At 38.8% G+C, this 16209-nt stretch overlaps 1 protein-coding gene across 6 annotated transcripts; it reads right to left on the reverse strand.

Moving 5' to 3' along the window:
• Positions 1-6800: 6800 nt before the first annotated feature.
• LOC118772625 (kynurenine--oxoglutarate transaminase 3) lies at positions 6801-15518 on the reverse strand. 6 transcript variants are annotated; one of them, XM_036521131.1, is made up of 14 exons: positions 14765-14960; positions 14318-14446; positions 14017-14081; positions 13756-13900; positions 13314-13463; positions 12967-13053; positions 12735-12860; positions 11880-12000; positions 11701-11777; positions 10882-10971; positions 10149-10335; positions 8813-8886; positions 8560-8646; positions 6801-7441 (listed from the first exon to the last, which is right to left on the reverse strand). In XM_036521131.1, the coding sequence occupies exons 2-14, from the start codon at positions 14414-14416 to the stop codon at positions 7376-7378; spliced, it is 1374 nt and encodes a 457-aa protein (XP_036377024.1). In that variant the 5' UTR covers positions 14417-14446; positions 14765-14960; the 3' UTR covers positions 6801-7375. The 6 variants fall into 6 exon arrangements, with proteins under 6 accessions (XP_036377024.1, XP_036377022.1, XP_036377023.1 ...); XM_036521129.1 differs by having other exon boundaries at positions 14318-14452; XM_036521130.1 differs by having other exon boundaries at positions 6802-7441; positions 14318-14418.
• Between the last annotated feature and the right edge of the window lie 691 nt (positions 15519-16209).

Genomic DNA, 16209 nt, shown 5'->3' on the forward strand with positions numbered 1-16209 from the left:
GTAGTATTTGTTGGCATGTAATATGCCAAAGCAGACTTTGTTTTTAAGTCTTGTCAAAGTGACTTGAGTAGTTCTGGCTCTCTTGAAGGCATCTGTCCTGTAATTGTGCTAACATGAGAACTGATTCTGGGTGAGAACCGCTTCTGGAATAGCGGTTCTGTGTTTGCACTTTCAGTCAGGTATTTTGTATTGTGGGGCTTAAATGTTTTTATATGACAATTTGACAAACTGTGTGTCTGTATGCCAACAGCTGTACTATGTTCAGATAATACAAGACAATCTTTGAGGATAAGCTCGGGCAAGGTGGTGCTTAAGATCAAAACAAATCAAAGGTTTTCTGCAGGCATTTGGTAAAGCCAAGCTAATTATCCAAAATCTAATAATTTTACACAATACAGCCTAATGTAAGGTCTTTATTTGTGTCAATCGGAAGGCTATAGTGGGAGAAACACACACACAATGAGCTGACAATGTACCCACTTGAGCTAACAGAAGCTGTACAGTTTTTTAATGATGAAAGGGGATTAAAGTCATGTTGGCAAGGTGTATGTAGTCAAGTTCAAAGCACTAATTTTATGTATTTTATAAAAAGATCGATTTTTAGCTTAATTATGAAATTGATTGTAAATAATTTTTCTGTATACTGTACATTAAATTGCTACTTGAGCACACTGAGAGACGACTATTGACTGAATTGAAGTAAAAATGGCTCTCATGGGAGAAACATGGTCACATTTATTATGAACATTGTGAATGCGTAAATTGAAGAAGAAGAAAAAAAAAGCAATGCAAAATGTTTTTACAGTGTTTTTGCCTATATGTGTCTTTCAGCAGATTTGCATTTTGGAAGAGGTTAGGGTTTGAGTTGTTTAGTTTCCTCTTCCTCCCAGAGGCTGTATTCATATGTTATATCTGTGTGGTAGGAACTGTTTAGTGAGCAGGGGAAGTTGGGGGGCTGGGGTGGAGTAGTTTGCTTGGTTTACTGTTTGAATAGACATCCATGAATGGAAAACACCACTACAAGGCCATTCCGCTGGAGGAGGGAGTAAAAAGCTTACTGTTCAGCTGTTTACAGTTTGACCCATGACAGATGCCAGGCCAGGCAGCACAGCTGATCCATTGCATATCGCAGCACAAGCAAAAAATGTGCAGCAGCTCAAAGTCATGTTTGCACTGTTGAGAAGAGTTAATGTTCCAGGAACTCAGCTGTATAGGAACAGACACACCACACACAACTTCCAGCTGGGCTGGAGTTTCTACAGAGTAAGGTCCATTTTCTCTATGCAGTGTGGGTAAAGGAGAAAGAAGGCAAAATATTCAGGAGCCAGTTAAACCTGTCTGGCAGCTATGAAAGACTGTTCAAGAGGAGTTAGAACTAGCCATTGCATTTTAGCACACAAAGAAACTGGTCTCTTCACATACAGTAGTTTAATCAAGGTTATATGATAAATGGTGAAATGGAGATGACTGAAACGGTGGTGAGACATGGTGAAATATTCCTGGCATATTTTATAACAATTGGACAAGTGATTTTTCATGGATTTAGGTATGCAGCTGTGAGGGCTTTCTGCGAGGTAGATCACTCTGTCCTTACTCACATTACAGCACCATTTGCTTGCTCCTGACTCCACAACATTTTGTTTCAATAGATGGAAAATTAAATGCATTTTAGGAAGGTATGTTATTTAATTCACTAAGTATATTGCACACAACTTGACAAATAAGAACCTGAATATGTAAATGAAATACTAGGTACAGTCTGGTACAGGCTACAAAAAAAAAAAAAACCACCATCAACAAAGGAAAAAACTGACATTCACAGCAAAAGTAGTTTGTCCACCTGTCTGTTGAATCTGAAATCTGATTAGTGGCACAAGGTTAGACAGGTCTGTACCACTGGTCGGATGGCGATGCTGACAACTCCTCCAGTTGTCTCCAACTGCCTCCAGTGTCTTAGAGAGAATAGATAGGATCACTCTATCAGAAACTGTAAAGCACATATGTGGGACTTGCACGCCTCTGTGGACTGTCCTCTGTAGATTGTTTTCATCTTCACATTGGGAAACAAAGTGTGGTTATGTCAAAAACTTCAGAGAAGACATTTTCCAGTGGTTTCTATGAAGTATTTTACTTGTCCTTTATGTCAGTGAAAGCTTGATGCTATCCAATGGGAAGTCTGCCCATTGAAAAGAACACCAATCTTCCCTAGCAGTTTGGGTGTGAAGCTCCCCTACCCTGCTGATTGTGGTAGTCAAGCCTCCACTGATGCAAAGGGGGTGCGGGGTGTCACACACTTGAGAGATCTCTTCTGTGGCCTTGTCATTGCTGTAGGTCCTCCACTTCAATGTTCTGTCTTTAGAATCAAAAGTTGGAGGACATGTAGTGAAGAGTCATCTCCTATGAGAACTATATAAGTGTAGTGTGTTCTGGTGTAGTGTGTTCTGGTCTTAGTTTCCTTTGCTAGAACTTAAGGAAAGATGGATTCAAAGAGGGCACCTTAGAGCATTTTCTAGAGCAGAGGTTTTCAACCTTTTTGGGGCTAAGGCACATCAAAGGTCAAACCAGAATGCCAAGGCACACCAACTTAAAGTTGGTTATCGATTATGAAGAACACACATTATGATAGGCTTTAATGTCATTAGCGAGATTTGACCCATATTGCACTACAGCAGACTGTCAAATAATTATCAAACAGATAGTTAAATCAGACAGGCAATCGTATTATTTATTAAAAACGCATTGAAGTGCATGTGAGACCTAGGCAACAACCTGAGTCTCCAGGATGACACTAAGTGGCCACACCAGCTCAGCAGTAATCACGCAGGTCTCAGGATTCCCAGGGAAAGATTTTTATTTATTATTTAAGGCAAAAATGGTAGCCACCACTGTTCCTCATAGAGGGAGCGCAGACACAAAAACCAAAATGAAATTCCAATAGAAGAACAAAAAAAAAACAAGCTAATAATAACAAAATTAACTCAAATGAACCAGCTTCAGCATGCCGGCTTGCACAGACACCAGCTCACTCTCCATTCTGTCTGTCATGCTGACTATATATAGACTCGAACACCCCCTGAACAGGGGAGTCCTAGGGAGTCTACATTCAGAAACTTGATGAATTATATTTGAATAACAGTTTAACAAAACAAAAAAAGGTAACATTATATTCAAAATGACAACCACAACAAAATAACAATAAAACAAACATTACATATACTAATAAAACAAACTACCAATATCCCTTCCTCCCCCCCTCCACTCCTACGATGAACCTTCCTTAAAGTTCGCGCGAAACCTACGGCGAAACCTCAGAAAAGGGACGTAGTCAGGGCGCGCGCTTCCTCTTACCACCTCCTTCCCCGAGCAGCTGGCTTCCTCCACACACCGAGACCGCGCATCCGGAAGAGAGAGAGAGAGAGCGGGAGAACACAAAACACCAATGTACACGGTACCTACTTAAACTACAAAACGTAACAAGTACTATAAGTAAATATAACGATAACTGGAGGAGTGTTGTTTAATGGACTGAAAACTAAACCCGGAAATCATTCGGAACCACATTACATGGTACCGAACTACTGTGCTGTAGGAAACCGGCTAGCAACTAGTGAGGCACCCATCGCACGCCTGAGCACACTCGCTATGCGTCGCGATCTCCCTGCGTTTATTTTAGGAACGAAGGGACAGTGGAGGAACATCAGTTAGCTTCTCCACAGTGCATCAGAGCAAGAACTTGTCCGACATAGTCCGGCATCATGAACAGCAACATACTAAAATACATAAAATAAAACAAAACTCCATTACTACATTAACCTTTTCGCACGTACAGTCACACCGCTGTGATTTGCCGGTTAGCGCGTATGCTAAAACCGGTGCGATTAGAACAGTAGATAGGAAAAATTCTAGCTAATTTTAGCCTTGAGGAAACAGCGATTTAATGTTAAAAATGTAGCAAATGCTAACTGAAAACTATGAGAAGCTTAATAAGTTACGTCCGAAAGGGTTAATAGCACAATATAAAACATCAGTCTTTTCACAGAGTATAAGTGCGCACACTCACACACCTATATACAAACGCATCGGGTTCCTCAAAATTCCACAGCACACCTCACTTTGCCTCACGGCACACCGGTTGAGAACCACTGTTCTAGAGTAGCTGTCACAATGACCAGACCTCCATTTGACATATCGTTTGTGGTTTGAACTCAAGAAAGGATTTCACAAGCAAATGTCTTCACAAAACATGGTATTTGAAGGCACTAGAGAAATTCTGTCAAGGGGACTTGTCAAAAATCCCTCGACAAATGTGTGAATCCAAGACTATTTTACACATCTCACTAGAATCTCAGTCATAGGATACACAAAATACAAACTGCGAGAAATGCAGTTAATAAATAAAATAATTCCTGTCATTCATGCTGTAGCTAACAAAAATTTTGACACTATTAAACATGATTTGCTTTAAATGCTTCTCTTATGTTTAGTGTTTATGCATCTTTTGTTGTAGTTTATCAATAATATGAATATATCTGGAGGCCAATTTCTACAATCTGAATGCTAATTACTTTTGTGGATAACATAAAAAAAACTCTATCTTGGCCACACAATATAGCTGGTCATGACAGAATCTGGGCAAGGTACTGAGTAAGTTTCAGACGTTTAAAATAAATAAATTAATATTTTTTATAAAAAAAAGTTTTTATTGAGCATATTGCCACCTAGTGCTCAAATGTGAAAGATCAGCAACAACACTATATAAACAATACACACTCCACTCAGAACTGTGCTTCGTAACGACTTTTACATTTGAATTACGTTAACGGCCGTGATGCTCTTAAAATGCTCACATTACATACCAGTATGATTTAAATTACTATGCTATCAGGATCCATAATTTGAGGAAAAAGAATTATTCATAAAACATACTTCTTTAACAAACAGACACTTCTCAGATCTTGGGAACAATCTCATATTCTGCTAAACAGAGCTGTTGGAAATGTTAATACAGCTATCATCCAATTGTAACCATTTATTGAGGCCATTTTTGTAAAATAGCCGCTGTATGTGCTATTAACCATATTTACCAAATTATTCCAAGAGCCCTGCTGTCCCATGGCCTCTCTGCTGTTTTCCTGTATTTTGTTTCTGTAGATGCTTAATGGCCTTTCAAGAGATAACAGCCGTTTCAAATTACAGAAGTGGGATGTTATTATCTGATGACAAAGTGCTAGGATTAACAACAGTAAAGATCACTCCTGTCATGCCTATCAACACCATCCAGACTGACCATATTAATATAACAGGACACAACTCAATTTCTTTTTCAAATTAAACAGGATTAAACCAGACTAATAATTTTATCAGATAAAAATGTCAGAGGAGAGACCATACACATAAGAAACGCAGAAAATTTAGCTGAGGTTTAAACTTTGATCAGTATCACTCATTCACTTGTCCTACAACAGAACACCAGGAAAACAAAATTTCACCCATACTTTGCAAATTTCTCAGACTTATATTTCATTTCAAAATTTTGTATACCTATGTCAGAATAGTAAATCTTAATGGCTATAATAATCTGAAGACACTGCAGGAGTAAAATACAAGTGTTCATTATAAAGTTCCATCCATTTAAGCAGTTCTATAGCTAAAGCTGTGATGAAATTCCTTTTCAATTTAAGGTATGTTTCACGCAATCCTCATGAATCCACATTTGTGTAAAAACCCTTTATTTAAACTTCTCATTCTGCCTTTAATGATTTTAATGAGAAATACACAGAAAGTTTGAATATTCCCTATTATTTCTATAATACAGTTGTATTAACTTTTTTTTTTTTTTAAACACCAGTCCCCTAGCATTCAGTTTTTCATTGAAATGCATGTAAGTACAACAGCCTTATTGTATCAGCATACAGTAAAAGTTAATGGGGTATCATCAGATACATGGGAAGTGCATCAGTCTAAATACTGGCTAACAGTAAAATTGGGCTGTTTTTTTTCCCCTAGAAAAGACACACATCCTCTCCTTACTGTGACCTTAAACTCTTTGCTACATATTTTGCATGTAGTTATTTTAAATTATGAGCATTGATGTCATTCAATTCCACATCCATCCTGTTTTCATTGTGGTGATATGCATGCACTTGCGACACAATGGTATGTTATTTGGAACAGGTTGAATACAAAGCCTTTTATCAACTTGTGTGCAGCAAACGTCATAAGAGGGAGACAGAATTCAAACATTTTGACCACTCTATACCAGTTTAGCACTTTTTTATAGAAAATGGGGATAGAGAGGAAGGTAGACTAGAAATAAAGCTTGAAGAGATGAGCTTTCAGCTTTCTCTCGAAGGCACCCAGGGAGTCCGTTTTCTGAATCTCAGCAGGAAGCTCATTCCACCAGTGTGGAGCAGGTACTGAGAAGAGGCGGGTCCGAGAGATGCTGCCCTTGTATTTCGGGACACACAGGTGACCTGAGGTGGCAGAGTGCAGCGCTTTTACTGGCTTGTAGGACTTGATCATGTCCTGTTTGTAATGGGGGGCTGATCCCTTAAAGGTTAGTAACAAGGTCTTCAACTTGATCCTTGGGAGGCCAGCAAGCAGCGAGTCGCAGTAGTCCAGACGTGACAGGATGAGATCCTGCTATTACGACTTGACTTTTTATGGTTCCTCAACACTCACCCTTTGGTTATGTATACTATGATACATCCTCAAGACAGTGCACTAAGAGGCCAGGAGACAATCAACTATCAAAAAATTCTAGTTTTCATTGTGTACACAGGTCTTGATAGACTCAATCATCAAGATTTAGCAGTACAAAATATCCAGCTCCTGCACATCTCATTTCAGCGGCAAATTAATTATTACATACCATCCAGTTTTCTGTTTGATCATACTACAAAAGTGACTGCACATTCATGTGTTCTTCAGCACAAAGTAGTACAGTGGTGGGACTGAAATGGCTGTTAATGCTTTCAAGTCTTCAGATATAAGGTAAGCACAGAAGCTTATAACTACAAGGGTGTCAGAGACAGCTTCAAAAAGACAAAAGGTAGGTAAGGTAGTAAATATAGCCAAGAAAGATCATTAAACAGCTATATATAGTATATTTCAGGAAAAAAAAGCCTAGATAGTGTATCCCCACTGGGCAATACTTGTACCGTTAATCAAAAAGGCCATGGGAAAAAGAAATTCCACACTGCAACTAATACATTACTAGTGGAGTCATGTGGCACACCAAAAGAAAGGGCACTAGTTTAGGATTCCCCTTATGTGTAGGATATGCTGCAGCCATATTGTGTCAAGCAGAAAATGTACTAGTGTTTCTACTGTGCAAGTCCATATGTGTAGGCAGCGTGGAAGTCACATCACTGCATCAGGCGGATGTGTCTTTGCTCCAGTTCCTCAGAATAACCTCCGCTGCATCCAGAGTGCTGTCTTGCTACAGAAAGGTAAAGAAAAACATTAGTACAACTATTATATTAGTACAAGGAGGACAGGAGGTCACTAATGTACAGTACCAGTCAAAAGTTTGGACAGAACTTTTATAATTTATTTTTACTATTTTCTACATTTTTGAACAATAGTTAAGACATCAAAACTATGAAATAACATAAATGGGATTATACAGTGACCAAAAAATCAATCTTATGATTAAAAACTTATATTTTAGTATTTAAGCACAAGTCAAAATACAGTATCTTTGAATGCATGTTTTCCCATTATCTTGATGAGGTGTGTCCAAACATTTGACTGGTACTGCATATCAAAATGCCCACTAAGCCTCCAACCTAATCAGCACCTTTACGACTTTTAAACAGTTTAGAGACAGAGTGTAACGAGAAACCCTGTACCTAGAAGGGAGCATGAGTGGCACTGGCAGGAAGAGCTTGAGCAGACCACAAGAGGGCAGCGTGAGATATAACTTAGATGAAGATGAAGGTCTTCTAAATAAGTCTGGAGTGGGTTTCCACTGGTGAAGAATCACTATCTAAGGCTTTGACCATCAAACAGGATGTTTGCTTTGTGTGTGCTTTATGTGCTGTTGTGCTTGGAATGGCCAATTCAAATCATGTGATTTTATCAGGCGATATGTCATCATTGTTGACTTTTATTGCCTGCATTTACCTTGCAAAATCTGTACAAAATAAACTCCTGTTTGCAAAGAGGATCTATTTTCCACTGAATCCACAATGCCTATTTGTTCACAGCTGTATTGTCTTGCTGTAGCTTCAGTTGTGACATCCTTTTATGTTATCTCAACTAGCCTTTAAAAAGGATGTTATTGAGAAACATTTTTGTTTATACCTGCACTAGGAATGAAGTGAATAGGAGACATAATCAGGCAAAGTGTGTGAACAAGTTGCCAAGTGAAAGAGAACCAAAGACGATTATGTTAAATGTTCTTGATGTATCAGGACTAAACGTACTAGAGCCCCAGAGAGCTCCTGTCACACAGAGACACAGAAGTTTGAATGGCAGGTGTAGGATGTGTGTTAAACTTAGGAGGATGGAGACATTTTGTCCTTCTTACACATGCCTCTGGGCCATTTTTATTACCTTTATGAAGCACAAACGAATGTACTTTTCAAACTGCTTCTTGGAATCCTCTCCACAGAATGCTGTCACTGGAATAGCTGCCAGTTTCTAGAAAAAAGGAGGCGCATCAAGAGGGGGATTGTGTGTATTTACATACATATACATTTACCTATAGTAGTCTTAGAAACAAACCTTTTTGGCTTTAGTATGAAAAAATGTACATTCTGTATTGATTCTAGGCATTCTACATGAGCAGGGGAAATGAATGCAGTACCTTCTCCTTGATCATCCATTTCACAAACTTGTAATCATATGGCTCGTCGTCTCCCATGTGTGACAGATCTTTGTCTGCAAAAGAAAGCCTTTTTTTGTAAGCAGAGGCATTTTTTTTGTCTCACTGCTTTATTTGCATTGCCTGCACACTAAAGTGTGCATTTTAATTAACTGCTGAGTGTTTTTGTACGAGAGGTTTCTCTGCTTGGGAAGTGTTGCACAGAGGAAAGGAAGTAACAGATGGCTCCAACAGGCAAACATGAACCATTCAATGTGCTGCTGTGTAGCCTGAGATTATCTTATGTTGTTAATTAGCATTATCCATGGCAACTTGCATTCTGCTGATTTTTGCCTGTGACTGGAAGAAACAGCCCTAGAAAGAGTAGTTTTCCCTCACTCACCGACTCATTGACTGAGAAGTACCTTCACTAATGATGTTTTACCATTAGAGGGCCAGCAAAGTAGTTGCAGATGTTAAAACAGCACTTGTTCAGTTCTTATTTAGCTCTGTGTTCAGTCCTCACCCACCTGGTGTATTGCTGATAGGCTCTTCTATCTGTGTCTCCCATGGCATTATGTTTGTAATGTAAAATTTGTCATGCAGTGTTTTTTGCCTTTTGCACTTTTCTTTGGATAGCTTCTGGTTTTAACTATTACCACTTTTGTACTTTTTAAGAACAAAGAATATGCATCAGCATTACAGTATCGTAATTCTGAATACCTTAAAATGAACTAGATCCTGCAACAGTATTGTGGAGGTATGAAAATGACGTGTTTTCTAAACCTCCACTTTTGACCTGTGAAACTGTGACCCAAATTCCTCTGAAATATTTGGTCACACCCCTACCTTGACCTAACCAGTGACCCAGCCTCCTTTTTCCTGTTGATACAAGCTCATGAAAAGATCAATATGGAGGTCAACATGGAATGCTTCATCACTGAATTCATATATGACCAGCACAACCTAAGTTTGGAGGCATACAAAATGAATGGTCACTAGAGACTTGGTAATAAATACCACTGATATTTGATATCTGTGGTATGTACTGTACAGTGCTGAAGACAGCACAACAGCAAGGAATGAGTCCTCAAGAATTAAAGGAAATTACTAAACCCATTCCGTTGGTATTACTCAATGCATGGCATAACCAGAAATATTTGCCGTTCTGGTAGGCATACAATGCGAGTCATTACCACCTTGATTCAGACCTGGGAACAATGTAAGCACAGTAAGGCAGGATGGCTCCAGCAAAAGAAGTGTTCCTACCCCACCTGACTGCATCACGGTTAAAACCGAGACACTCCTTCATGTGCACGAGAGACCCGAACAAACTCACCGAGTGCAGTCACATCCACGATCATGAAGTAGCCTCCCTCAGGAATGATGGGAGACATGCCAGCGGACTTCAGTATGGCAGCCATACGGTTCCTCTTCCCTTCCAGCTCCTCAGCCAGTGAGGTGAAGTAGCAGGCAGGGTCTCCCAGGAGCTTGTAGTCCCGGAGGAGCCCTTGAGCTACGGCTTCCTACAGAATCGATACAGATGCAACCTTTGGTGTGGGGAAAAAACAGGCTACCTTTGTCCAGTCCCCACAACACCTTTTTTGACTCAGAGCGAGATGCAGAAGTTTGCACACTTGTAAGTATGCTTTGAAATTAAAGGGGTTATAGGGGCTACTCAAAAAATTAAAGCTATTTAGCCTTTAAACATTTCAATGTTCATTTAATAATACAAAGACTCATAAAGAAGTTAGTTTTTTTATACCCTTTTGGTAAAGAAGGAAACTCAAAAGTTTTGTCTTTGATTCATCACAATTTCTCATGCCAAAAGTTATGTAAGGAAGACAAGGAAACCTTTAACTGGAGCACAGCAGTATGACTTCTTTAAGACAGGGCTGTCAAGCATTTGACAGAAACAATACAGTGAAACTGTATGGATGAGGTCTTGAGGTTTCAGACTTTTTGTGTAAGGCACCCATTTTTACATAAGAAATCTTAATGCAATGGGTATGAACTATTTATACTAATATTTTACAGTTGAGCCTTAACTTAGTATTAAGCATTTTATTTACCTGTAAAGGAGTAGGACATGTATACAGGGTATTCTGCATGACTGTCTGAAGATGTTTAATCAGATGTTCTGGCCCAATAGACCAGCCAAGCTAAAAAGAAAACACACTTGTAAACGTGACAAAGCAATCTCTGCGGCAATATGCTGAATAAAATGTGGGTCACTACAATATTACACAATGACAGATTTAGCTAAACAGGATCAGTAGCTCCCCATTTCAAATAAGTGGATGTATTTGTATTTGGCAACAGTCACTTGTTCTTAAATGTGTCATTTGATAGAAAATCATGGTCAAAACGGAGAAAAAACAAGATAATGTGAAGAAACAATTCTGTTCATTGCTACCACAGCACAGCCAACCATGTGATGCTGTCTTTGTTGACACCTTTTGTCAGTTTTAAGTTAGAAAGGTTTATAACATGTAATGTACAGGCAATCCCAGACATCTTGGGCCAGAATCCTGCAGGTTTTACAGCACCTAACCTAGGCTATATATGAAACTTCAGTTCCACTTCAAATAATAACTTAAATAATGAAGACCTGAGAAACCCTGCCACACTCAGGAGCTAGAGTTGCTCAGCCTGGTTTAGCCCTCAGCTAACATGTTTTGAAGTGCAGTGTCCCATGTTTGCTACACTACTGCCTGAAAATTAAGTGGACACTAATGAAAAACTGCAGCTGATGAGTCTGGAGAAGCACAGCAAGGACATTTCCCTAGCCAACCGTTACACAGTGACACTGTGACTGACTGAAGCCATCACTTTGCAAGTCATCTTTGGAGAGAAGCAGTCTAACTTTAAAAGGCAAGAGGTAATCCCACCTTCCAGCCTGTCACACTGAAGGTCTTCCCAGCACTGCCTATAGTGATGGTTCTGTCCCACATACCAGGGAGAGTAGCTGTCAACAAGGCACAGATTCACTTCAGGCCACAGTTACAGCATATTAGTTTCACAATGTGTTTCTACTCCAAGTGAATAGACCTAAATAGGAAAAAAGTACCTATTTTGATATGCTCATGGCCTTTGTATATCAGCCATTCGTAAACCTCGTCGCTGAAGCAGAGTGTGTCATGTTTGTTGCACAGGTCAGCAATGACCTGCAGCTCTTCTCTGGTGAAAATCTGTAGAGGGCACAAGTACTGAGACTACAAATGCACATGCAATTCCAAGCAGTGGATTTCAGTAGTAAGTTTTTTTTAAAGTGAATCATTTACAGGGAGCAATAACTGCTGGCAATAATAAGAATGGTACCTCTGCAAGGACAGGACTACCTACCACTGCAAGAATCTAAAATTATTGCATATTTTTAAATTCGAGAGATGGGCCCAGAGAGGATCCCAGCAAGAAAAAGTACTCTTAACCAGTGATTTCCTGATGATAAAACTATGCATATCTCTCATTATAATTCATTCACTTATGCAGCACTCTTATCCAGAGTTACTCTACTATGGCATGATATCTTCCATACATACAGTGCCTTATAAACACACACGTAACAGTTAAAACACCATGTGTTTTCCAGAGTAACACAGCTATGCTCTTAAGTGTTATATTTGGCAATGGAAAGGCATATGCTAGCAAGAAGATTATCCTCTATGAAATACAGATGTAGATCTGCTTTGTGCTGCTTTGCATTTTCTGACCCTGGTGACCTTGTTTGCATGAATAATGAATTCAAGCATGTGAAAGGGCATTTTCGCGGATGGGAATAATTACAATCATTGTATTTTTTGAAAAACACTTAATTTGGAAACAAACAATGCTGCTTTCAGGGTCCATATGATCATTAAGTTGTATCACATTGCCATAGTCACTACTGACGGTCTCAAAAGACTACACTATACAGAACACTCACCTTGCCTATAGGATTGTTGGGTGTGTTGATAATGATAGCCTTGGTCTTTGAGTTAAATTTACTTGCCAGCTCATCTGGATCCAGTTTCCAGTCAGCACTAGTGATGTCTGCTTTGTTATTAGAGTTCTGAAATACAGCAAAAGAAAAAAATGGATTGCTGTTGTATTTACTTTATACATAAGCTTGAAGACCATTCTTCAAAAAAGTCAAACTGTTCTGATGCAAAACTTACAAGTCTCAGGGGTATTAAAACGGGCTTTGCTCCAGCCATTCGAACCATGGGTACATAACAGTCGAAGAAAGGCTCAATAATTATAACCTTTGAATGGACAATAAGAGACGGTAAGAGAACTGGACAACAGTTTTCATTTGCATACTTCATTAATCTCTACCACTACTGTCATAAGGTTTTGTAAGCAATGAGAAAAGCTAACACTTTAATTCTTTAGTCAATATTACCAATGAAAAACAAAATGAAAAGGAAAAAAAATGAAAAGCCACCTCATATGGTTATGCCTTGACACAATGCTGACAAATGAATCCAGTGAGCTGATATACTGAGTGTACCCAGTTACTTACCTCATCTCCTTCTTCTACTAGTCCTTGCATGGTACTGAATAAAGAGCCGTATCCTCCTACTGTGACTAAAATCTCTTTGAATGGGTCAATTTTACGATCATATACCTTCCCATAGACCTGGCTCAGTGCCTTGACTAGAGGTGGATGCCCCTGTTTAGAAACAAACAGAAACATGTGTACATGACATTATTTTACACAGATCCATTGTTTAAAACATAAGACATTTATTTCAATCATTGGTATTAACATTTTGAAAAGATTAATCCACATGCCAGTATAAAAATGTAAAGAGTGATGTCCTGATGTCATTGTGTACATAAATCACCATTTCAGCACAGACCATCTTTTCAGATCATTAATAACAAATGTGACATGCACTGTGCTTTCTTTTGTCTGGAAGTTTTCAGGAACATTTTCACATTCAGAGCAAAATCAATCTTACAAAGCCTCTTGTGTACTGGTTCAGTCTGTCTACTGCTGCAGCCTGTGCCAGGCCCTCCTTTATGTACGCAGGGGGAGGAATGTCTGGGTATCCCTGACCAAGGTTCACAATGGAAGGGTCTGCTGCCACAGAGGTAAAGGCCACCCTAGGGACAGACGGACATGCCCAGAATACATTTTAAGACGTATTTAACACATATTGATTTCAAGGTTTACAGAAATATTCACATTATTGAAACCACTATTGAACATGTATACTCACCACACATTCTTATCCAGACCCTCAATTCTTCTGGAATTTCTATGCCTAAAAGATGCCATCTCATGCTTGAAGAAACAACAAATGAACCAGATGAATTCAGACCAGAAAGCTTTCGGCAGTTTCCAGATACCAATTTTATGGTTATAATTACCCAAAAATGAAACTCTGATCAACCAACAATAGTTGAGAATATTGCTTAGAAACAAAGATGACAAACAATGCTTGGACACAAAATTGCATTCAAAGTTACATAACCAGAAAAGACATTATTCCTAAATGACATGTTAGGATAAGAACTTACTGAGGAGGTTGAAAATTGACGCAATTTTCTGATAGAGTTTATATTTAGCGCACGGCATGTCGAATTGTAGCACCTTAGTGTGTGATATGCGATGTTCATGTCTAAAAGACACAAAGATGTGGACGGTATCTAGTGCTGAAATGACATAATGGAGAATCAACCGCATGTAGCCACATTAAAATAACTCAAGGGTACAGCAGTGTCACCATTCGCTTTTGCCCAAATCGCATACTAGCTAACGCGAGTAAACTAAGTTAGACCAGTCTTCATTACTCTTTCTTATAACCTCCATTTAGAGACGTCATTTAGCCACATAACGTAGGTTCTACGGTGTCATTAAGAAAACACCACTGTGCAGGTGTACTGATGATTTATAATTCCAAAGCAACTGATTAGCCGAGGCTCCTCTCGTATGGAAAGAGAAAAAGCAAGGATACGCATGCTTACCACAAGTTAATCTGCTAACTAACTTAGCTAGGTAGCTAGCTAACGTTAGCGCTTTTTTCTCAAATTGTCCTCTTTATCTAGACAAATCCTTAAGCACCTGCGTGGCAAGTGAGACAGCCCGATTCAAAAAGTTTACTGTCATCGACTACAGTGCAATTTTTTATTTCAGTTTCGTACACGTCAGTCCTAACATCGATGCTAATGAATTGTTGTGCTCTTGAACTGAGAAAGTCGGTAAGTGAACCTATCTTACGTTTAGTTTAGTAAGATTCTGCATGACGTAATATGGCCAAGCCTCTCAAATAAACCAATCGAATTAATTGATTCTCCCACACACGTTCGTATTTTGTAGTTTAATATGTGATAAAATATGGACCGCAAGGGAAAGTTTAAAACGTCGTCACTAGATTAAATAAATAATAAACTAAACTAAATAAATTGACAAAATAATCTCAACTAGATAGTATTATACAGACAAGCAGATTAGACAAGACTCAGACTTGATATGCCGTAAAGATAGTGTATATTCAACATTTTTGACTAAACTACACATTTGCTGCATATTTAGTTTATAGGCGTTGAAACCCCAGTCCGCCAGCTAAATTACCACAGCAAAGCAATCGGATCATTCGCATTTTTAAAATGTCTGAATAGTAACCAGTGTAGCAGTTCTTACCTACACTAAACCAGTGGAGTTAACCGCGGTTACTCGTAAAATGAGTCCTCTTGTAGGCCAGTTTAGCCTACTTACAGCCTCTTTGTTTGTCAAAGGGGGATGTCAATAAATGACAGCATTTCCACTGGAAAACGGTCACGAGAGCCAATTAAAAAATGTCTGAACAAAGGTCAATCACTTATCTTAAAGGCTAATGACGTGTAACATAATCATAATCAAAACTATATTAAAATGATCATTGACTGTATTTTTCTACGGATTTTAACATCTTTAGCATTACCACGTCGAAACAATTCTACTTTTAAACTGGTTGTCCAAGCGAGCAGTAGGTGGGGCTAAATGCAAGGTATGGAAAGTCGCAGCACAATATCCGTCAGAAATAGCCTGCAATTAACAATCCTAACACTGTGCAATGACTGTTTTCTCGAAACCAGTACCGACTACTTTTTTTTTCCTATTTACCGATAGGATGAAAGGAGAGGTCAGCTCGAAGGCGGGGGCAACTGCGATTAGTAGCCTAATACTATTTTAGATGGCTTTCGTGGAAAATGGATTAGTTGATAAGATATATTAAAATGTGAATACTATTTTAAGGAAGGAACTACTGTGCTATTACCAGTTCGTCTTTAGTAGCCTATATGACCAGTTGAAGTAGCTGTTGAGTTTTTCTACCGACCGAACGGAGATAATGTACAGTTCTATTTCTAAAAGTACAGTTTTTATTCCAGGGAGAATGGCATCTCAACAAGATAAAACTGAATGCAGATAT

The sequence above is a fragment of the Megalops cyprinoides genome, chromosome 2 (assembly GCF_013368585.1).
Source record: "Megalops cyprinoides isolate fMegCyp1 chromosome 2, fMegCyp1.pri, whole genome shotgun sequence".
In the NCBI taxonomy this organism is placed as follows: domain Eukaryota; kingdom Metazoa; phylum Chordata; class Actinopteri; order Elopiformes; family Megalopidae; genus Megalops; species Megalops cyprinoides.

Excerpts from the sequence above, each read along its gene's own strand:
- LOC118772625 (XM_036521131.1), bottom strand. The coding sequence starts at position 14,416 with ATGAACATCGCATATCACACACTAAGGTGCTACAATTCGACATGCCGT. Across the intron at positions 11,778-11,879 it reads CCATGAGCATATCAAAATAG|CTACTCTCCCTGGTATGTGG; the intron begins GTACTTTTTTCC and ends CCTTGTTGACAG. Across the intron at positions 8,647-8,812 it reads AATGGATGATCAAGGAGAAG|AAACTGGCAGCTATTCCAGT; the intron begins GTACTGCATTCA and ends CCTTTTTTCTAG.